Source organism: Gopherus flavomarginatus, chromosome 13, assembly GCF_025201925.1.
Source record: "Gopherus flavomarginatus isolate rGopFla2 chromosome 13, rGopFla2.mat.asm, whole genome shotgun sequence".
Taxonomy (NCBI): domain Eukaryota; kingdom Metazoa; phylum Chordata; order Testudines; family Testudinidae; genus Gopherus; species Gopherus flavomarginatus.
This window is the reverse complement of record NC_066629.1, coordinates 876,886-897,003: the sequence shown is the minus strand read 5'-3', so window position 1 is coordinate 897,003 and position 20,118 is coordinate 876,886. Positions and strand designations below refer to the sequence as shown.

Below are 20,118 nucleotides of genomic sequence, written 5' to 3'. Positions count from 1 at the left end.
ACAGCAGCTTCACTCACCAGTGGTTTCACTGGTAAATGAAAGGCTGTTAAGATGAACTAAACTCGTTCTTGAGTGAACCTGTTCCTTTCACATCAAAATTCTTTACTTTTCAGTAAAAAAGGCTAGAAAAAGTGTGCTTTGGCTTATCCTAGAAACTAACGAAACCAGAAATCCAAAGGGTGTATGAAAAACCACAAGGCCCACAGAACTGCCATTGCTACATGGCTTCTGTTTTTCTCCAATTCAGTAAGTTCTGCCTGTGACAGGCCACCGGCAGAAAGTCAAGAAAGTAGTACCTTTACATAGGGAAGCTTTCTAACCAGGGTACATCTACACCGAGAGAACAGAACACACGAGACTGTGAAAAGTAGTCTCTATACGAAGGTAGCTTTTAAGACAGTTTCTTTTAACTTCAGAGCCGCTCCTCAATATTTTTGTTTTCTGGTGGCATGCAAATCTTTTTATAAATCAAAAAAAAGTCACTTTACTTTCATCTTCAGGCACAGTTTCTTCTGATTTTTTAATGTAACAATATAGGTCTTTACTTCTCACGATAAGTTTCATTTTCATAAAAATTTAAAACAGTGTCTTCTTTTAAACAATCAAAAATAAAATAAAATAAAAATAATGGGCTTTCACAGAAAACAAAATGCATAATCTCGAACCAGTTACTGAAATGGTAGTTCCCCATGCAAACAGGGAGCAGACGAGCCTTTTCTGATCTTGTGTGTCAAAGGCCGCTGATTTTGCAAAGGCTCCTCTCCTCAAAAGATGTTAGTTAAATCCACAGTTGCTCTGAAGCATGACTGTGTTCAGGATCCATATTAGTGAATGCTTCTGATTCCTCTTCGTGTCCTCTGACCATAACGGAAAGTCGTTTTGGATGGGCTTTCGCCAGAGATGTCTTTTGTTGATTCAGATTGTAATGTCCCGTGACTCCATCATTTTGGCAAGTGTTTTCTTTACTCGCAGGGCTGTGAGCCGAGAAGCAGGGTCGTGAGCCCAACACTCTGTCATGAGTTTTTCCATTTGTCTCAGGCACTGTGGAAAGAAAAGATTAAAAAGGCTCATACTTGGGTCAGCTGGAATGTAAGACTGCTGTCCCGAAAAACTGCAGTGTATTCTAAAGGTGATGCCAGCTGCTATGCCACAAAGAAAGGTACACGCTGGATGGGATGACATTTTCTGTATATTGACTGCAGTTCTCAGCAGGTCACTCAATTTGAACATTTATAACAAACTGGGCTCCACATTTGGTTCAAAAATCCAACATCAGAAAAGCACTTTTCCCATCTCCCTTCCCTGGATGCTAAGGAAAACCTCTCTGATAACTTCCCCTTAATGTGGGCTGCATGACCCTTGTGCAGCAGGGCTTTGGGTCTGGAATGCAACACGGACGATAGGGTAGAATTCACTCTTTCAGCCTGCAAAGTGACCCCAGGCTTCAGCACAGCCTGAGCATGGCAGCTTTTCCAGCTGCTGTCCCACTGAGTCGTCTTGCAGGACTTCTCACTCACCCGACTCTATTCTATGTTACCCTTATCCCCATAGTATGAGACGATCTGGTCGATGTCTGCTGTCTGCCACAACGATTCCTTCTTTCGTGCTGGCCCACTGGGGGACAGTCACTGCTCCTGACATGGGAAAGGAGGTACAGAGGACGTGATGCACAGCTCTTCTGCCTATTCTTTGCTCCGTCACAGAGGGCCCTCGCAGGCCATCTGCACTGGGGTGAATCCTAGGATTTAAATCACTGCAAGTCCCTGTTGCTATATTTGAAAAAAAATGGTTTTGGAAAAAACCCTTCCTGATGTTTGCATAAGGCCAGGAAGGCTTTAGCGGCCTGAGAGGGGCCCTAGATAGGAGTGTCCTGTAACCAGAGCCATCCCCTGGATAGGATGAATCGGGGTGATGTCTGGGCCCTGCACACCCCTAGGGATGGCCCTGCTCATCACCACTCCTTGATACCACCTCCATGAACCCTCCTTCATTAATGGCAAGAACAGTGAAACAGCACAGGTCAGAAAGGTGGGTGCAGAGCATAAAAGCGCAGCAGCATTTACTAAATAACCAACGAAGCCAGATTCTTTTCTGAAAGTGTCTTAGATAAAAATGGGTTGGGAACCCATGTGGTCGCATGCACTAATTTACTAGGTTTGCTACCTGGCAGTGTGGTCCCCATCCTGGAGCTGGTGATGCCAACTGCTCGGAGAAGAGTAGCTAACTCAGCAAGCCTGCCCAGCACCTGATGGGTGGTAGCAGCCAGACTAGATTCTTTATTTCTCTGCGCTAAATCCTTTCTAACCAGCCCCACTACAACACAACTTCCCATTTGCCTGACTCCCAAGATGAAGTCCCCGTTAGGCTTTGGTCAGCGGCAGTGCGAGACAGGTGGTTCCTTCACTGTTAAACAAGTACTCAAATTTCCAGGGATGGGGGTGTGGGGGGGTGTTAACCCACACCCCACTTCTCTGACCGCTTACAACTCATGCAGCTGAGATCTTTGATCCAACTGCCAAACGCTCAACCGAACGCTGCTATTCCCAAACCACACCTGTCTGCTACAATAACAGCACTACACTATCCCCTTCCACAAGATGAGTGACCTCCGCAGAGCGTCATTGTCAGTCGGCAAGTTTGTCTGAGGTACATCCATTATTGCTCTACTGAGCAGAAACGCCATTTTGATTCATTAGAAATTCTCAGAGGACTGAGTTCAGATCCTCCCCTCTCCTCAAACCCAGCATCCCTAAAGGAAAAACACCAGTACGCCTGGGAATCCCATTTCCTAGAGCCCATTCTTAGGGGAAACATACACATGTGCAGGCAAAGAGATGCATCGATACCTAGTGCCCTGCAAATCCACCAGTAGCCGCTTTCGATCCGCGGACCATTTCTGCAGATAGCAGCGCAGCTGTGGCTACAAATCTGCACAGGGCTCAGACAGTCAGAGCTGGCAGGCAGCTGTGAGGAACCGTGGCAGGGACACCGGGGCTGCTTGGGCCTCAGGCCCAGGGTAAGTGGAGGCTCCTCACAGCTGCCAGCTCAGAGCTGCTGCCTGGCCATGGTAAGAGCTCGGCAAGCAGCAGTGAGGAGCCACAGCGGATCCTCCACCTGCCCTGGCCGGGGGCCCCCGAGCAGCCCCAGTGCAGCTCCACAGGTCTCCTCCCTCCCCTCGGCCACGCTGGCGTGGAACCCAGGCAGGGAGCTGCAGCGGACTCTCCTCCTGCCCATGGTGCGGGGGGGAACCAAGAGCAGCCCCCAGCTGTGTCTCCACCTGCCGACTCCACGCAGACACCTCACAGCTGCCAGCGCACCCCCCCTGAATTTTTGCACATGGCGGATCGGATGCGGATACAATACAATCTCTTTTTTAAAAGGTACAGTGTAAAGGCAAGTGGACCCCAACGTAGCCCGTTAGCTGTATTTCTAAATAAGTGCACTAGGTGAAGGTTTTGGCTGCGATTCCTGGACGCTGTGGTATTGTGTACAAACGGTAAAATGAAACTTACTGGAATCATGCCCTCAGGACTGCAAGCCTGGGATTGCCCCCATCGCAAAAGAACCAGAGCTCTCAGAAAAAGGGCCACTGACAATCGTAGCCCTGATTTAAAAGAAACAGTCATCCCCAGTACACTGCGCAGCGGGTAATTTTGCAAGTAGGTTGAGCTTCTGGCCAGTCAGTCTTTAACAACAGTAATTCTGACAAGGGAAAGGGAAAACATGCATAAGAGCAGAGCTGAAACATACAGTCTGCGTGCTTTCACGATGTGATTCCGGTCGGTAGGAAAAACATAACACATCTTTCTGAAAAGACTTCAGGCCAGCTCCTCAGGGAATCAGAGCATCTACCTCAGTGGCCCTTCTGTTCTGGGGCAATGTGGCAGGTGCTAAAATCGAATATAACCATCTCACTGATCCTAACAGGCACAGTGCTATGTTTGAAAATCCCACGTGTCTATTCTGGGTGAAATCACAACAGTTTTGAAGACAGATAAATGGCAACGTAATAAAACTTGCTTTATTTTAAAAGGATTTCTTACCTCGTCACTTCTCCATCTACTGGGTAATGCGGGACGAAGCTTCTTTCTACACACGATCTCCCACATGTCCTTGCAGGAGGGGTCGGTGGGCAGAAGATCATGGTATGGAAGCTGGTATTTGTCAACTATTCCTGAAAGAAACATTTTCCAGATGCATCATAACTGCAGGATAAAAATCCCAGGGGACTAAGGATGTCTGGACTATATCAACTACACCCTTTTGGACTCTACCAGTCACACTTACCTCTGTCTTGCTCAGCATAGACACTAAGGATACGTCCACACTACCCACCAGATCAGCGGGTAGCAATCAATCTATCGGGGATCGATTTATCGCATCTCGTCCAGACGTGATAAATCGATCCCCGAACGTGCTCCCGTCAACTCCGGAACTCCACCAGAGCGAGCAGCAGAAGCGGAGTCAACAGGGGAGCCGTGGCCATCAATCCTTACGGGAGGTAAGTCAATGTAAGATACGTCAACTTCAGCTACGCTTTTCTCGTAGCTAAAGTTGCATATCTTAGATCAATCCCCTCCCTCCTCCAGTGTAGACCAGGCTTAAAGAGTATTAGCCATGTGAGCTATTCTATTTTGCTTTGGAGAGGGGGTCATCTTTTTGAAGAAAATGAAGTATGCATCTGACAAAGTGGGTATTCAACCATGAAAGCATATGCGCCAATACATTTGTTAGTCTATAAGGTGCCGCAGAACTCTTTGTTGCTTTTCTGGGTTTGCGGCCTGTAATAATACCATTTGGGATCCAGATCTCACAATCTGAGCATGAGCGGATTTTGGACCTGATCCTGCAATGTGATACACATGGGTGGATTCATGGGCCTACAGAGAGCCTCGATGACTTCATATGGCATCCAACTGTAATATCGGGGCCTCATTCTGTACCTGGATAGCAGATGTCCAAGGAAAATTCAGGATGATGTTGGAATAGTGATGACTGAATAGGTGCCTCTCTTCCCTCTTACTAATTCCTGCATCCTGGCTGCATTTCTGCTTGCCACGGAAGCAACTTGTGTTTTTTTAAAGATAACAGAGAGAGAACAACAGTCAACTGCCTAATAGTTGTCTGTTTAAATCATTTGTCAACTGTAACACCTATGCAAAATCACCTCATTTTTTTTCTGCTCAAACAGCAGAGTGTTCCTACTCCAGCAGAAATGTTTACCACTCTGAGGCTATGTCTACACTACCACGGTAAGTTGACCTACACTACGCAACTCCAGCTACGTGACTAATGTAGCTGGAGTCGACGTACCTTAGGTGGAGTTACCGCGGGGTCTACACCATGGGGTGGGGGTGGGGGGCGACAGGAGAAAATCTCCCATCGACTTACTTTACTTTTCTCATCAGGGTTACGGTATAGGGGTTGCCTAGAGAGCGATCTGCAGTCGATCTGGTCGGTCTTTACTAGACCAACTAAACTGACCGCTGGTGGATTGATCTCAGAGAGTCAATCCTGGCTGCAGTGTAGACCTTTCCTGAAAAAGCCCACAAATTAGCTCCATATTCCCACCACAGGGATGAGTCATTGCATCTTTAAATAGGCTACTAAAACATAGTATAAATCTTTGTTGTTAAACTAAGACTGAAGCTGACAAGCCCTCAGTGCAAGGAAGCAGAAATGAATAGGTTCAGGACTGCCAAGGTGTCTACCCAGCTTAGTTTATTGCAACAAGATCTACTACCGAGAAAGAAAGGACGGAACTTGAAGCTTCAGGTTATAAATGGAGTTTGCTGCTACAAGGAAAAGTCACGTCCCACTTACCAACAATATGTTTGCCATTTACCTTCTGACACACATCTCCTTGCTACCTCCCAAAGGATGAGTCCAAAACTGTACATATCGGCCATGAGATATGACTGGAAGTGATTCCTATTCAACCTTTTATCCAGCACCTCAGGAGCCATATAGCGCTTTGTGCCTACCAGTTTTTTAGGTGGTACGTCCACCCCATTTTTATCACTAAAAGGAAAAGAAAAAGAAGAATCAAACATACAAAAAGTAATCTGAAAAATAATCACCTCAGAAAACCCAACTGGATGTGGAGAAAAAACAAATTCAAACAAAAATCACTCTTGAACAAGGTCAAAAATAATGCATAATCTTAATGGAACAGTTCTTCTAGAGAAAGGTACAGACTGTGACCAGCCCCCAACTTCTTAAAAGGCTTATTTGCCTCAGGTGGTATTAAGCATTCAAATGCAGAACCACAACAGAGAGAAGACTCAATAGGGACCCTGGCAACATTTGGGAGATTTTGTTTAGCATTAGACTTAACGCTAATGCAGGCGATACCAATCAAATCTTCATTAAATGTTGTTTTCTTAACATGTTGTTTTCAGCATACAGTAATATTAATTGGTTATCTATTAAGGACAACTTACTGAAAATGGAATTTGTGTGCAAATACTATTAGAACTACCATTTAAATACAAAACCGCTGTTTATAAACATGCAATATATAATATACAGGTCTGTCGCATCTTACACTGGGGTTACGTTCCGCACTCAGAGCATAAAGCGAAAATCGCGTCTAGTCAAAATTACATTGAGTGTAATGGCGGGCGGAATCGCCCGCACTACAAGTACGATATTAAAGTTGTTATTTTTCTCTTTTTTTTGTTTTTGCCAACCGCATAAAACTGAAACTGTGCAAGTTAAATGCGCGTAAGATGTCACAGACTTGTACCTGCCCCTAGTACAGTATAAGGGTGTATCATATATATTACACCCCACAAACAATAAAGAGTCCTGTGGCACCTTATACACTAACAAACCTATTGGAGCATGAGCTTTCGTGGTGAATACCCACTTCGTCGGATGCATGTCAATGATACAAAAAGATACCGTGGTATCTCTCCGATCCCTTTCAATTAAAAAACACCCATTTTATTGCTGACATTAACAAGCCTGGGGGCAGGAAAGAATTCACCCACAAAGAAATGCACCTCATTTTACTCACCTAAACCATTTAACTGCCAAGCCTAGGTCTGCTATACAGCAGGTTCCATCCTTTTTCACTAGGATGTTCTTACTTTTCAGATCCCGGTGGGCAATAGCTGGCTTGACTTGAGTCCCAAAGGTCTCCATGTGCAAGTGGCACAAGCCGCTAGCAGAAGAATAGGCCAGGTTTAGCATGGCTTTTGGATCCAAGGGAGTGGATTTCAGATAATCATACAGGGAGCCATGCTCATGGTAGTCTGTGATAAGATACAGTTCGGTCAAAGTCCCCGTACATTTAATGTCCGCAGCAATGAACCCTATGGGGAGGGAGGAAATGTTTTCAGATTAATATTTTTTGGGGCTTTTGAACACCACACACGACTTTACATTCTCTCTCATCCACTTGTGAGTTTCAGCTACAAAGTTCAACTTCTTTATTCTATCTATATTGTATTCAGTTAGTAAGGATATGAACCATGCCTGCATCAGCACGTATTAAAAATGTGGATTATACTGCATGAAAAAAGTGTGCAACAATTACTCTGAGTGATTTCAAAGCTATATTAAGACCAGCTCAAGCTAAAGGTTATCGCTGGTTTCTGTCTAATCCCCAGGTTAAAGGTTAAATTGTGATCGAGGGGGACAGGGACTTCACCAAAAAAACAAAACAAAACACCCTCTCTGTCCTTTGCTTGTTCAAGGGAAGAGTCGAAGAAACCACTCGGTTAGGCATGGTTGTCTCATCTCAGAAAAGATATACTGGCATTAGAAAAAGTTCAGAGAAGGGCAATTAAAATTGTTAGGAGGTTGGAACGGGTCCCACATGAGGAGAAATTAAAGAGGCTAGGATTTTTCAGCATGGAAAAGAGGAGACTAAGGGGGATGTAACAGAGGTATATAAAATCATGAGTGATGTGGAGGAAGTAGATAAGGAAAAGTTATTTACTTATTCCTATAATACAAGAACTAGGGACCACCAAAATGAAATTAATGGGCGGCAGGTTTAAAACAAATAAAAGGAAGATGATCTTCATGCAGGACACAGTCCACCTGTGGAACTCCTTGCCTGAGGAGGTTGTGAAGGCTAGGACTATAACAGGGTTTAAAAGAGAACTGGATAAATTCATGGAGGTTAAGTCCATTAATGGCTGTTAGCCAGGATGGGTAAGGAATGGGGTCCCTAGCCTCTGTTTGTCAGAGGGTGGAGATGGATGGCAGGAGAGAGATTATTTGATCATTACCTGTTAGGTTCACTCCCTCTGGGCCACCTGGCATTCGCCACTGTCAGCAGACGGGATACTGGGATGGATAGACCTTTGGTCTGACCCAGTACGGCCGTTCTTATGTTCCTATGTCTGCTCAGTTCTTGGTCACTCTAGGGACATAATGTGTGGGGAAGGATCACACAAACATCCAGCAGCCACAAGGGAGACATACCTCCTGACGGCTCTCCCTAGCATAGCGTGGCTCCACATCGCCCCCTACAGAGAGCTCTGTACAACGTGCATAACTGAGTTTTAAACAAATACCCTGAGAATGCCTTCAGTGTCTCTTCTTTTTCAGTTCCACATGGTGTCATTGTTAAATGTCAGTTCAGTGGCCTGGTTTGCTTTCTAAAAAAAGAACCCCAGACACCGGTGGGAAAAACAGGTGTATGGTTGTTGGGGATTACAACCTCCCAAAGCCAGTTACTCCCTATCTGCATGGAGACCCTTAAAACGATTTGCTTTTTGATATCTGCCCCATGGAGAGAAGCATATTGTGGTTAATGGCAAAGCATGGCAGGTGACAAAATGCATGAAGAAAAGGACATCAGCAAGTACAAAGTTATTAGCAAGAATAACTAAGAAACTTTAAACGGCATCATTTCTATCTTTTATTTCACTCACTCACCCAAAATGTTTTCATGCCTCAACAGGACAGTCTCGTAGATTTCAGTCTCTTTCAACCAGCTGGCCTCCTCAGTGGCGAAGAACACTTTTACAGCTACCTTTTCTTCACGCCACTTTCCCATCCAAACTTCTCCATAGCGACCTTTACCGGTCTGTTTCACCATCTCAATCTGCCTTGCTATAGTAATTTCGACCTGTTAAATCCCAAGAAATGTCGTTTAAATATACTCCACAACATGGGTTTCATCTCTCTTTGTCCATCTCCTTCTCTCATGCTAAAACATAGGAACCCTTGCACAAAGCTGGAATGCACAGGCCACAAGTCAGATATTAGGAATGGCAATATACAGAAACCTGTAGGAGAACACTTCAACCCCCCTGGACACACAATAGCAGATTTAAAGGTAGCCATCCTGCAGCAAAAAAAACTTCAGGACAAGACTTCAGAGAGAAACCTCTGAGCTTCAGTTCAGTTGCAAATTTGACTCCATTAGCTCAGGATTAAACAAAGACTGTGAATGGCTAGCCAACTACAAAAGCAGTTTCTCCTGCCTTGGTATTCACACCTCAACTGCTAGAAGAGGGCCTCATCCTCCCTGATTGAAATAACCTCATTATCTCTAGATGGATTCTTGCCTGCATATTTATACCCTCCTCTGGAAATTTCCATTATATGCGTCTGACAAAGTGAGTATCCACACACGAAAGCTTATGCTCCAATACTTTAGTCTATAAGGTGCCACAGGACTCTGTGTGTGTATCTAAATTACATTCCTTTCTTACCATAGGGAAACTAGACCCACTTCCTGTGCTGTGAGACCATTGAGTCGAGTCTTTCAGGGTTTCCCCTGGAGCAAAGTAAGTCTCATCCTGTTCAACTCCAATGCAGTAATGAGGTCTGGTTGCTTGCCTTTTGTGCCTACGATTTTAGTGAAAATTAAATTAGTTGACAGTGCAATGAGGAAAAGATGCTACACAGAAAACGCTACTCACATTTAATATTTAGTCATTCAGAAGTCCCCAGCAATTACCCAAAGTATGAGCTAGTCTCATCAACGACTATTTTCTGATCTATTCGCAACATTAGAACGCTTTCGGTCTATGAAAGGGGATGAGTATCATCTGCTGGGGAATCCAGCATAATTTTGCATAGCCAAGTACAAACTTTAAACCCCTAATTCAGAGAATAGTCCTAAAAACAGAGATGTAGTAAATCCCTCGCCTTTTAGTTATGAATGTTGTGGGTTTTTTATGACCAAACAAAGGTATTGTTATGAATTTACCTGTGCTTTCTGAATCTCCCTGCCTCTTTGGGTAGAGTTTGTGAATTTGTGTCAACCTTGTGTACACTGGGTTGTGAGCTTTATTTACTATAGCGTGTCTTTGCACTATTGTTTTCTTTAATTTTCAGTGTATACTGCTCTGTGTTGTTTCCCACTGGAAAACTTTTTAGGACATACTTTCTATGAAGGATGCTATACAAAAGACCAACTATTTTATGGGACATTATATTGATGACTTTGTGATTTTAACATTAACAAAATATACAATTTTTCCCTATAATAAAAACAATGTGTTTTTAATTGTTCCCCAATTCCCTCCTGTTAATTTTTTTTTAATTTTACAGTTCATAAGCGGGGGTGGAGGAGGGGAAAGTGATGTTAGGAAGAAATCTGAAGCAGACAAAGTTGAAATACTTCCCACATACCTGAAGTGCAAGAATATGATGAGAAGTACCAGGAGTATATTGCAAACGATCACTGAGATCAGCAAGGCCCTATGACCAATGTCTCCTTCAACACAATCTGATTTAAAAAAAATCAAAAAAAGCTTTGTACAATGGCTGTGTTTTTGTCTTAGAAGCCAACGCTGCTCTCTCACACCTGAGATGCCTTTCCCATTAGGTTGGGTGTAACATGCATTCTGCCTTCCTGGGGTTAGTTTCCCATGTAAAAAGACACACAAGAATTTATAACTATATTAAGCAAGAGAATTGTTCCCTTTCTTTTCTACTGCAGCATTGCTTAACGCAGCACTTGATTTCAGACCCATTTGAGGTGTTCCTTTCTTAGCTCTCATTGAACAGGGCAAACACAGCACATGGAACAGCAATCGAGGGCCTGACTGACCCTGCAGTCTTTACTCAGTCAAAGCTCTCACTGGTAACTCTAGTGCTTGTGACTGAGTTTGTAAGGGAGTATTTAGCCCTTCATGACCAATCCACTAACCCCCACCGCCTCAAACCTGGGATTTACACTCCTGTATCTTACGTATCTTGTCAGCTGGGACACAGACTTTGTCCAGTTTGATGCCTCTTTATCTTAACTAACTTTTATTAATTTCAGAAAACTGAGAGTCTTAACAAAAGCAATTCCTATACCCAACTGTATCTACCCCAGCACAGAAGACATATAAGGGATGTCTAATCCCTGCGAGGGCATAGAGCTAAAGTCCCTAAACTTATATTTACATCAACGTAAGGATCTCTCTCTCTCACAGCACTTTAGCAGGAAAAATTATTTGTTTTTTATTCTTGCAATTGTGGGAAAATGTATCATTGCAGATGAGCCATTCTTTAAAACCACTTCAAAATGCAACATTACCAAGCAACACGTAAGATTTGTGATTATATAAAAATAACTGAAAAGTTTGAATTAATGCTTGCACGCTATACCCATTTTCTGCTCTAAAATTTAGCTATCATCTCCACATTTGTAGACGCATTTCAAACACACGTGTTGGACTGTCATGCATATTCTCATGCTGAAAACTGAAGAAATCCTGCACCATCTTCTTTTAAAACTGCAGAATCTCAAAACTGTGTTACTTTAGCACACTCCCCACCTCCAGCCTGGTGTTCACTCTTAGGCAGATAAAGATGAGATTTTCTCAAGTCCTCACCATCTGATTGTCTTGCATCTTCCACACAAATGCTGAACACACAGTAAACTGTGACAATTCTAGCCTTAATTGACTCACCCTGGAATAACACTATTATGTTTCAGATTTACGAGGGCAGGAGTCAGCAACCTTTCAGAAGCGGTGTGCCGAGTCTTCATTTATTCACTCTAATTTAGGGTTTGCGTGCCAGTAATACATTTGAATGTTTTTAGAAGATCTTTCTATAAGTCTATAATATATAACTAAACTATTGTTGTATGTAAAGTAAATAAGGTGTTTATAATGTTTAAGAAGCTTCATTTAAAATTAAATTAAAATGCAGAGCCCCCTGGACCAGTGGCCAGGACCCGGGCAGTGTGAAAATCAGCTTGTGTTTCGCCTTCAGCACACGTGCCATAGGTTGCCTAACCTTGTACTAGGGTAATGAGACAAAGAGGATCCTAGGGGAATCTTGGCTTACTGTCATGCACTTTTCTTTTAAAGATCCACTTCCCTCTCCCACCTTTGCTTCCAACTTTTTCCTTACCTCTCCTTCCCATCATGAGCAGAGATGACCTACCATTATCTGCCTTGTGAGCACATTGGTCGTGTTTTAACCTGACATTACCTGGTCCTGGAGTATTAACAATGTAAACATTCAAGCCATGGCCATCGCCTTTGAAAGGAGACACCAACACAGGGCCTATCAGGAAAAAAACCTAGAGCACATCATTCTCATTGGAGCGGCAGATTTCTACCTGAACGGTCACTCTGTGTGTGCCAGGAGCTGAAACTGAGAGCCCGCTGGGGAGTCCAGTTCTCTCTGTGAAAGAGGTGGCAGCTCAGGGGGCCAAGCTTCTATTTCATGGTTTGTTAGCAGTCTGGGTCTGCCGGTCATTTCCCTCTAAAGGTGTGGCTTGGAACAGTTGAAGCTGTCACTGTCTATTGGCTCAGGAGAGGCTAAACAGAGTCTGCAGACTATAGGGGGAGAATTTTTCATACTCTGGAGACTAGGGAAATACATTTGCAGCATGGCCCTTGTAGGGTACAAAGTACAAAGTAGCGTCTCTGTCTTTTTGGCCATAGGGGCCAACGAAGCTGGCATCTGCCACAAGGTGCAGGATGTATCAGCTAGCATTCTGATCAATGGTAGGGCAAGCCTAGGTATGTCCGAGGGGGCCAGGATATCCACTACCGGATCTACATCCACCTTGATCTCTTCCACTTGGATCGCCAGGCTCTGAGCGTCACGCTTAAGTAGCTGCTGAAGCACCTGGTTGTCCTCTAGGGCTGGTGCCACTGACGTTGCCACAAGTGCCTCATCTGGCGAGGAAGAGGAGATGACCACCTGCAAAGGACCTTCCTCTGTACCCTCAGCCTCTGCAGGGCTCTGCAGCACACAGTACTCTGGTTCCGTGGCTGGTGCAGATGTAGGATGCGGCACCGTGGCCGGTACCAGGGTCAACGCCAAACGATGAGGAGTGCTGGGCGGTGCCTGCGGCATCGGAAACATGGTCCCTGTCGGTGCTAGTGTCTGATTAGGCGATGCCGGGTTCTGTTGTGGCACACTCCTGTCAGACAGTGGTGCCGGTGGGTAGATGCATTTGCGCCAGAGCCACCGACGTCGAGGAGACTGACACAGACCTGGAGCACAGACCATGCACATGTCCCAGGGACTGACGGTAGGCTCAGGGAGTCCAGAACGGCCACTGGGACGGCAGTTGCCACTATTGCTGCCACTACGCCGGGTAAGGTCATTAGCTCGCCTGAGAAGCCGAACTCCTGTTCCTCCATCTACTGGAGCAGTAGGATTCCGCCTTTGAGTCCGAGGTCTCCAAATAGGAGGACCGAGGGGGAGCAGTAACCACTGTCACCGGGGAGCGGTGCCATGAGGCCAGGGAGTGCTCTCTCTGTGCCGGTGCTGCCAGAGTGGCACAAGGTGGGAACTGGGGCAACATCCTGGCCTGCTTGCCCCTTGATTGAATCGGGGGTAGGGCCATGTCTAGCGGCTCTTTCCACAGGCGTGGGGAGGCCGGCACCAGGAGGCTTAATAAGACAGAGGCCACCTCGAACGCCTCCGGCATCAATGGGGGATGCATATTCTCACTGAGTTCCAGGGATCTAGACCGGTCCGGACTCGACAGCACCCCCACTGGGGCAGCAGTCAACGGGACCTTGGGAGGGTCCGGTTGTGGCTCGGCTTGTCCCACCGCAGTCGTGGATGCCGCTGGCCTTTTAAGGTCCTGGTGGGGTGATTGGTCCCTCACCGGCCTCTTCTTTTTGGCAGGCACTGGAGATGGTGATCGGTGCCACACGGAGGCCGATTTTCTATGTCCCGATTCTCTCCGATGCTGGGATTTAGAGATCTTAGACTGGGCCTCTGTCATAAACAGATAGCTAAGGGTTAATGTCTCTTTCACCTGAAGCACCTGACCAGAGGACCAATCAGGAAACCCTATTTTTTCAACTCTGGGTGGAGGGAGTTTGTGTCTGAGTCTTTTGTCTGTCTGCCTGCTGTCTCTGAGATTTGGAGAAGTAGTTTTACTTTCTAATCTTCTGTTTCCTAGTTGTAAAGACAAAGAGATCAAGTAGTAAGTTATATGGTTTCTTTTCTTTGGTATTTACATGAATATAGTGGCTGGAGTGCTTTGATTTGTATTCTTTTTGAATAAGGCTGTTTATTCAGTATTCTTTTAAGCAATTGACCCTGTATTTGTCACCTTAATACAGAGAGACCATTTTTATGTATTTTTCTTTCTTTTATATAAAGCTTTCTTTTTAAGACCTGTTGGAGTTTTTCTTTAGTGGGGAAACTCCAGGGAATTGGGTCTGCAGCTCACCAGGGAATTGGTGGGAGGAAGAAGTCAGAGGGAGATCTGTGTGTGTTGGATTTGCTAGCCTGATTTTGCATTCCCTCTGGGTGAAGAGGAAAGTGCTTTTGTTTCCAGGACTGGAATTACAGAGGGTGGACTCACTCTGTTTAGATTCACGGAGGTTGTGTCTGTGTATCTCTCCAGGAGCACCTGGACGGGGGAAGGGGAAAAGGATTATTTCCCTTTGTTGTGAGACTCAAGGGATTTGGGTCTTGGGGTCCCCAGGGAAGGTTTTTCAGGGGGACCAGAGTGCCCCAAAACACTCTAATTTTTTGGGTGGTGGCAGCAGTACCAACTCCAAGCTGGTAACTAAGCTTGGAGGTTTTCATGCTAACCCCCATATTTTGGACGCTAAGGTCCAAATCTGGGACTAAAGTTATGACAACCTCCTGTCTCATTAGCGGTGCCAGAGCACTGTGCACCAAGGATGAGGTGCTGGGTGCCGGATTGGCAGGCTTAGGGTCCGAGTGTGGCTGTAAAGCCGCCTCCATCAGGAGCACTCTGAGTCTCTGCTCTCTGTTCTTAAGAGTCCTGGGACGGAATCCCCTGCAGATACCGCACCGGTCTCTTTGGTGGCTCTCCCCGAGGCACCTCAAGCAGGATGAGTGCAGGTCACTCTTCGGCAGAAACTTCACGCAGTCCATGCAGAGTTTAAACCCTGGGGACCCGGGCATGCCCCAGTGGGGCGATGAATATTTTGGGGGGGGAAGCAGCCAACAACTATTAACTATCTAGAACTAACACTAACTCTAAACTATGAGAGAGGAAACAACTATATACACTTAAACGAGACACTGCTAGGCTTTCTGCAAGAGCAAGCGAAGTTCTAGCTAGCTGTCACCGGCGGTAAGAAGGTGGAGGGTCGGCGGGCCCCTATATAGGACACCATGGAGGCTATGCCAATGTCTATAAATGTCGTGCTTACCCAGGAACTGCTGTATTTAAAAAAAAACAAATATTGTACAACTTCTAACCCAAACTGGACATGCTTTTGTGCAGAGTGTTACTGTATTGTTTGTTCTATAGCTCTGAAACACAGAGGTCATGGTGACGCCTAGACCTTATTCTCAGAGGGCCAGATTATCAGCGGCTATAAATCGTCATTAGTTCCATTGGCTTCAGTGGCACTACACTGATTTATAGCAGCTGGGGATCTGGTCCCAAGCGTCATTCAGAAACTGTTGTGTAGCTACAAACTACAATCTTTTGAGACGACAGAGGGCATTTGTGACGAAGTGGGAATGTTCTTGGAGTATTATGGGAATGCTGAGTGAGGAGTATTGACCTGGGAATGTTGCAAGGGAGTTTTGCTGGGACTGGCTGCATTGGGAAGGGAGGACACCTGAACATGTAAACATGAGAACCCAGGAGGGGAGTTGGAGGCCAGGTGACACCTCTTCCCAGGAACCTGGACAAAGGACACAAAGGCTGGGGAGGAGCTGGGGAGAGGCTGAGTGAGAGGCTGGAGGGAGTTTCAGTTTGGAGCTGGCTGGGAAATGGGAGAGGGGCGTCCGATGGGGCTTGGGCTTCCCACCGGGGCTGTGATCTCTCTGGGGCCCCAGATGGACCTAACTAAAGGGGGTCCTTTTGTCTGTACCAGGAAGACCTGTTTTGGACTGCGTTCCTGTTGTCTAAATAAACCTTCTGTGTTACTGGCTGGCTGAGAGTCCCGGTGAATCGCAGGAAGTGGGGGGTGCAGGGCTCTGGTCTCCCACATACTCCGTGACACCATTCATGATTGTTATTCTATATTTGTATGGCATGAGCATCCAGAGGCCTCGGTAAGTCACCTCCGCTGCCCCGCTAAGCACTGTACAAAGTAAGAGATAGTCCCTGCCCCAGCCCAAGCTAGACTGTGAGCTCTTTGGAGCGGGAACCATTCTTTTACTACGCCCAGTGCCTAGGGCAATGGGTCTCTGAGCCTTGACTGATGCTGTAGGCATGATGGGAATACAAACAGAGATAAACACCAGCAACAACCAAGACGATACTGTTTCTGAATATTACCAGAACAGCTACACGATACAAAAAAAAGTTGTTTTTCCATGCAGGTCGTCTAATTCTCTTTTCTTTTCTAGGAGAAGCACATGGACCTACTGATTTAAGGCTATATTTTCTTCTTCCTCTTACCGCTATTTCTCAGAGATGGCAGCGCTGGGTGAAGGTTTTCATTGCAGAAATCTTTGTCTCTGCAGCACGCAATAGAAAGAGTTCTTCTCTCATGTATTATGAGCATATCCTGCAACAGAGAAAGTCACAGAGAACTGTGTGAGCAACTTGGTTCTTTTAAACAGACACTGTTGTTTGGGCGCTGGAGAAGGAGATAGACCTGACATGGGAAACAGCATCACACCTCCCAGAGCAAAGCAGACAGAATTTTGCCCCAAGGCCAAGATTTCCAGAAACAGATGCCTAACGTCAGGTGTGAATTCAGAGACTTTAGGATGTTCAGCATTTTGGAAAATCTGACTACTTATTTAGTAAGCAGTTAGAAGCCTCATTTTAGACTCCTATTTTTGAAAATCTTGGCTTTAGTGCATGATTCCCTTCATGTAAGGGCATCCTCAGACGGCTTAAAGCCAACATAGTCAACTCAGTCATCTATTCGCCCCAGCGAAATAGATTTGTGAAGGGCATGAAGAGGGAGCAGGAGGGGACAGAACACAGTGCACTATACTTTGGAGATATTTATTGGAATAATGGCTCCTAGGAGTTTATTACAAGCAGGTGCAAATAAGAGCAACCTTTAGCCTGCTCTAACTTGAACCAATAGCTGGTTGTCCCCCTGGACAGGCCCAGATATAGGTGTGGGAGCTGAAAGATTACTTAAGGATACATCTACACTGCAAACAAACAAACAAAGAAAATGCGGCAGCCCAGTCTCAGAGCCCAGGTCGACTGACTTGGGCTCACACTAGAGCACTGCAGATGTTTCTGCTTGGGCTGAAGCCTATGCCCTGAAACCCAGCAAGGGGCAGAGTGTCAAAGCCTGGACTCCAGCCTGAGCAGGAGTGTCTACACTGCTATTCTTACCTTGTACCCTTATTCAACACCCGGTAGCAAGAGCCCAAGTCAGTTGACCCAGGCTCTGAGGATCGCTGCCATGGGCATGGTCTTTTATTGTTTTATTTTGCAGTGTAGAGGCACTCAGAGTCATCTTCATTCCACCGGCTGTTCCGCCTCCACCGTCATGCTGAGGTCTGCACGGAACAGCTGGGGACTTAACCCCGAGTGATTTCTCTGTGTTAAACATGGAAGCCCAAAAGAGAATTGCTACATAGGGTGAGAAGCTGGTGGCAGTACCTGAAATGGACACACATTTCTCTCCCTGGAACAAGAAAACCTTCATAAAGGTGGATCCCCAAATGTACCAGCTGGACTGTCTACACCTACAGGACTTACGTTACACATCAGTGATACGTAACAACTCCGCATGTGAAAACAGCAACTTTTTTATGGCTACGCAGCACACAGCAGTTTGGGAAAGGAACGGAAGAATGTCTTACCTAATTCAAGCTGCAGGGGGAATTTAGAGATTCAGAATGGAATTACCAGAGTGGTAGTTTCACCAGAAGAGCAGGGGCTAACATTAGTGAACTAGCAATACGGTGTGCCTGAAAAGTAGCAAGAGTTTTGGGGAGCAGACTCCATTTCCTCAGCATTCCGTGCAGAGAGCACATTCCCCACATGACCAAAATTCAAAGCAGCAGATGTGTGCATTCATCCTGACCACACTGTTGCTGGATGAAAACTATCACAATAGCCAGACCAAACCTTGATCATAACTGTTTTCTTACCCGGCATTGGATGTCTAAGCCTTCGAAGCGTAGGCATCCTGAGGCAATTGTATGTCCTCCAGATTCTTCATCTCCTACTGTGGTGAAACAGTAGCCATCAGTCCTGAAGATTGGAAAGAGCAAAGCAGAGTTAGTTTTTTTTTAAAAATGAGAGATTTGCTATTGGACATGATGTGCTCCACAAACAAACCGTTGATAAATCAACACACTTTGAACAGCAATGTAACAAATGCGTATGACTAAACTATTATCACGTTTAAAATCTTATTTATTTACGCAGTGTTATTTCAACGTACAAAACAAACAAATGCTTATCCTAGGCTCCTGGCACGCATACACTGCTGGATTTAATTTTAACTAAGACAGACGGCAATCACAAACTGATCACTTTTCTTCATAAAGAAGCCAGGCCACAAAGCTGACATTGTCACACAAACCCCTAACCCCCATAATTAAAAATCTTCACCCAAGGCCCGTCCCCTCTGTACACAATGTCTATCCCAGTGGCTCTCAATCCATGGCCTGCAGGCCGCTTGCGCCCAATCAGCGCACAGCTGCGGCCCGTGTGATATCCTCAGGGCCATAGAGGTAGAGTAATATATTGTGTGGATATGGCCCACATAACGCATGGAGAGTTGCATATGCAGCCCACAGTGGTAAACAGGTTGGGAACCATTGGTCTCTCCTAATCGATGGGTCCTCCAGTGATGCAAAGCCTATCTTAGGAAAAGCATCAATGCTAAAGCAGGCCCACTTGTGCGTGCACACACTGTACAGAAGCAGACCTGAAGAGGCCACCGTCACGGAGCTAATGACCATGAAACACTATTAAGAGTGATAGTGGTCCCTCCTTATTTTAACCATATTGCAATCTGCAACACTGTTGCGTCCAAATTCTTGACTTATCAATATCCTGCATAACTGCTTACCTGGGTTATAAGCCTAAAGTGATCCATTATACTTCCATTTACAAGAACATGTACAACAGAGGACAAGTATACTAACAGATGGCGAGATGGTGCTGGTGACAAATGTCCTTCCCTAATGAAGGTCAAATGCATGAATGTTATCAGGGAAACAAAAAGAGCGCCTGCATCCGAGTGAAAATCTTCTCTGCTCATTTCTCATCACTTTCTGGGGACTCAACACCCTATCAACACGAATGAAAATTGTCCTGATCATAAGAAATAAAACAAATAATAAAAAAGAAATAGCCCCTTATCCTCAAACAATCAAGTCCTAGAGCAATATAATCGTTTTATTAACCTCTTATTTTCTTTCGAATATTTATGTTTATTAGATATTTTCATAAACAAAGAACAAATGAACAAGGACAATAAAAGAGAAAACAGACAGAAGAAGTAACTAAATGGTTTTACAAGACTTATATAAATTGGAATTTCAAAATAATTATTTTTTTTACTTGAAAGAAAGGAAAACTCAACAAACAAACAAACAAAACCACGAATGCCAATAAAGACGTTGTAGGGAAAGAGGAACATCCTGTTACACACTGAAGGCATAAACACAATTTGGAAATATTAGCTGTGGCACAGAAGGACGCCGGATAGGAAAACCACACCAAAACATTTGCTGTGGCAAGTTTTTTAAATTAACTGTGTGAAATCTAGTCAGAGTAAGCTTGTTTCACAGTTATTTTCAACAACAGGACAA

General features: G+C 45.1%; 1 protein-coding gene across 1 annotated transcript in view; it reads right to left on the bottom strand.

Moving 5' to 3' along the window:
- Nucleotides 1-915: 915 nt before the first annotated feature.
- The window catches only part of LOC127033509 (bone morphogenetic protein receptor type-1B-like), a 22,171-nt gene continuing 2,968 nt past the window's right edge, over nt 916-20,118 (bottom strand). Inside the window, exons 2-10 of the mRNA XM_050921465.1 lie at nt 18,445-18,547; nt 16,778-16,886; nt 10,603-10,699; nt 9,678-9,813; nt 8,896-9,088; nt 7,022-7,319; nt 5,846-6,021; nt 4,044-4,174; nt 916-1,041 (exon numbers count right to left, since the gene is read on the bottom strand). Coding sequence (XP_050777422.1) covers nt 916-1,041; nt 4,044-4,174; nt 5,846-6,021; nt 7,022-7,319; nt 8,896-9,088; nt 9,678-9,813; nt 10,603-10,699; nt 16,778-16,886; nt 18,445-18,547 — 1,369 coding nt within the window. The remainder of the gene's footprint in view (nt 1,042-4,043; nt 4,175-5,845; nt 6,022-7,021; nt 7,320-8,895; nt 9,089-9,677; nt 9,814-10,602; nt 10,700-16,777; nt 16,887-18,444; nt 18,548-20,118) is intronic.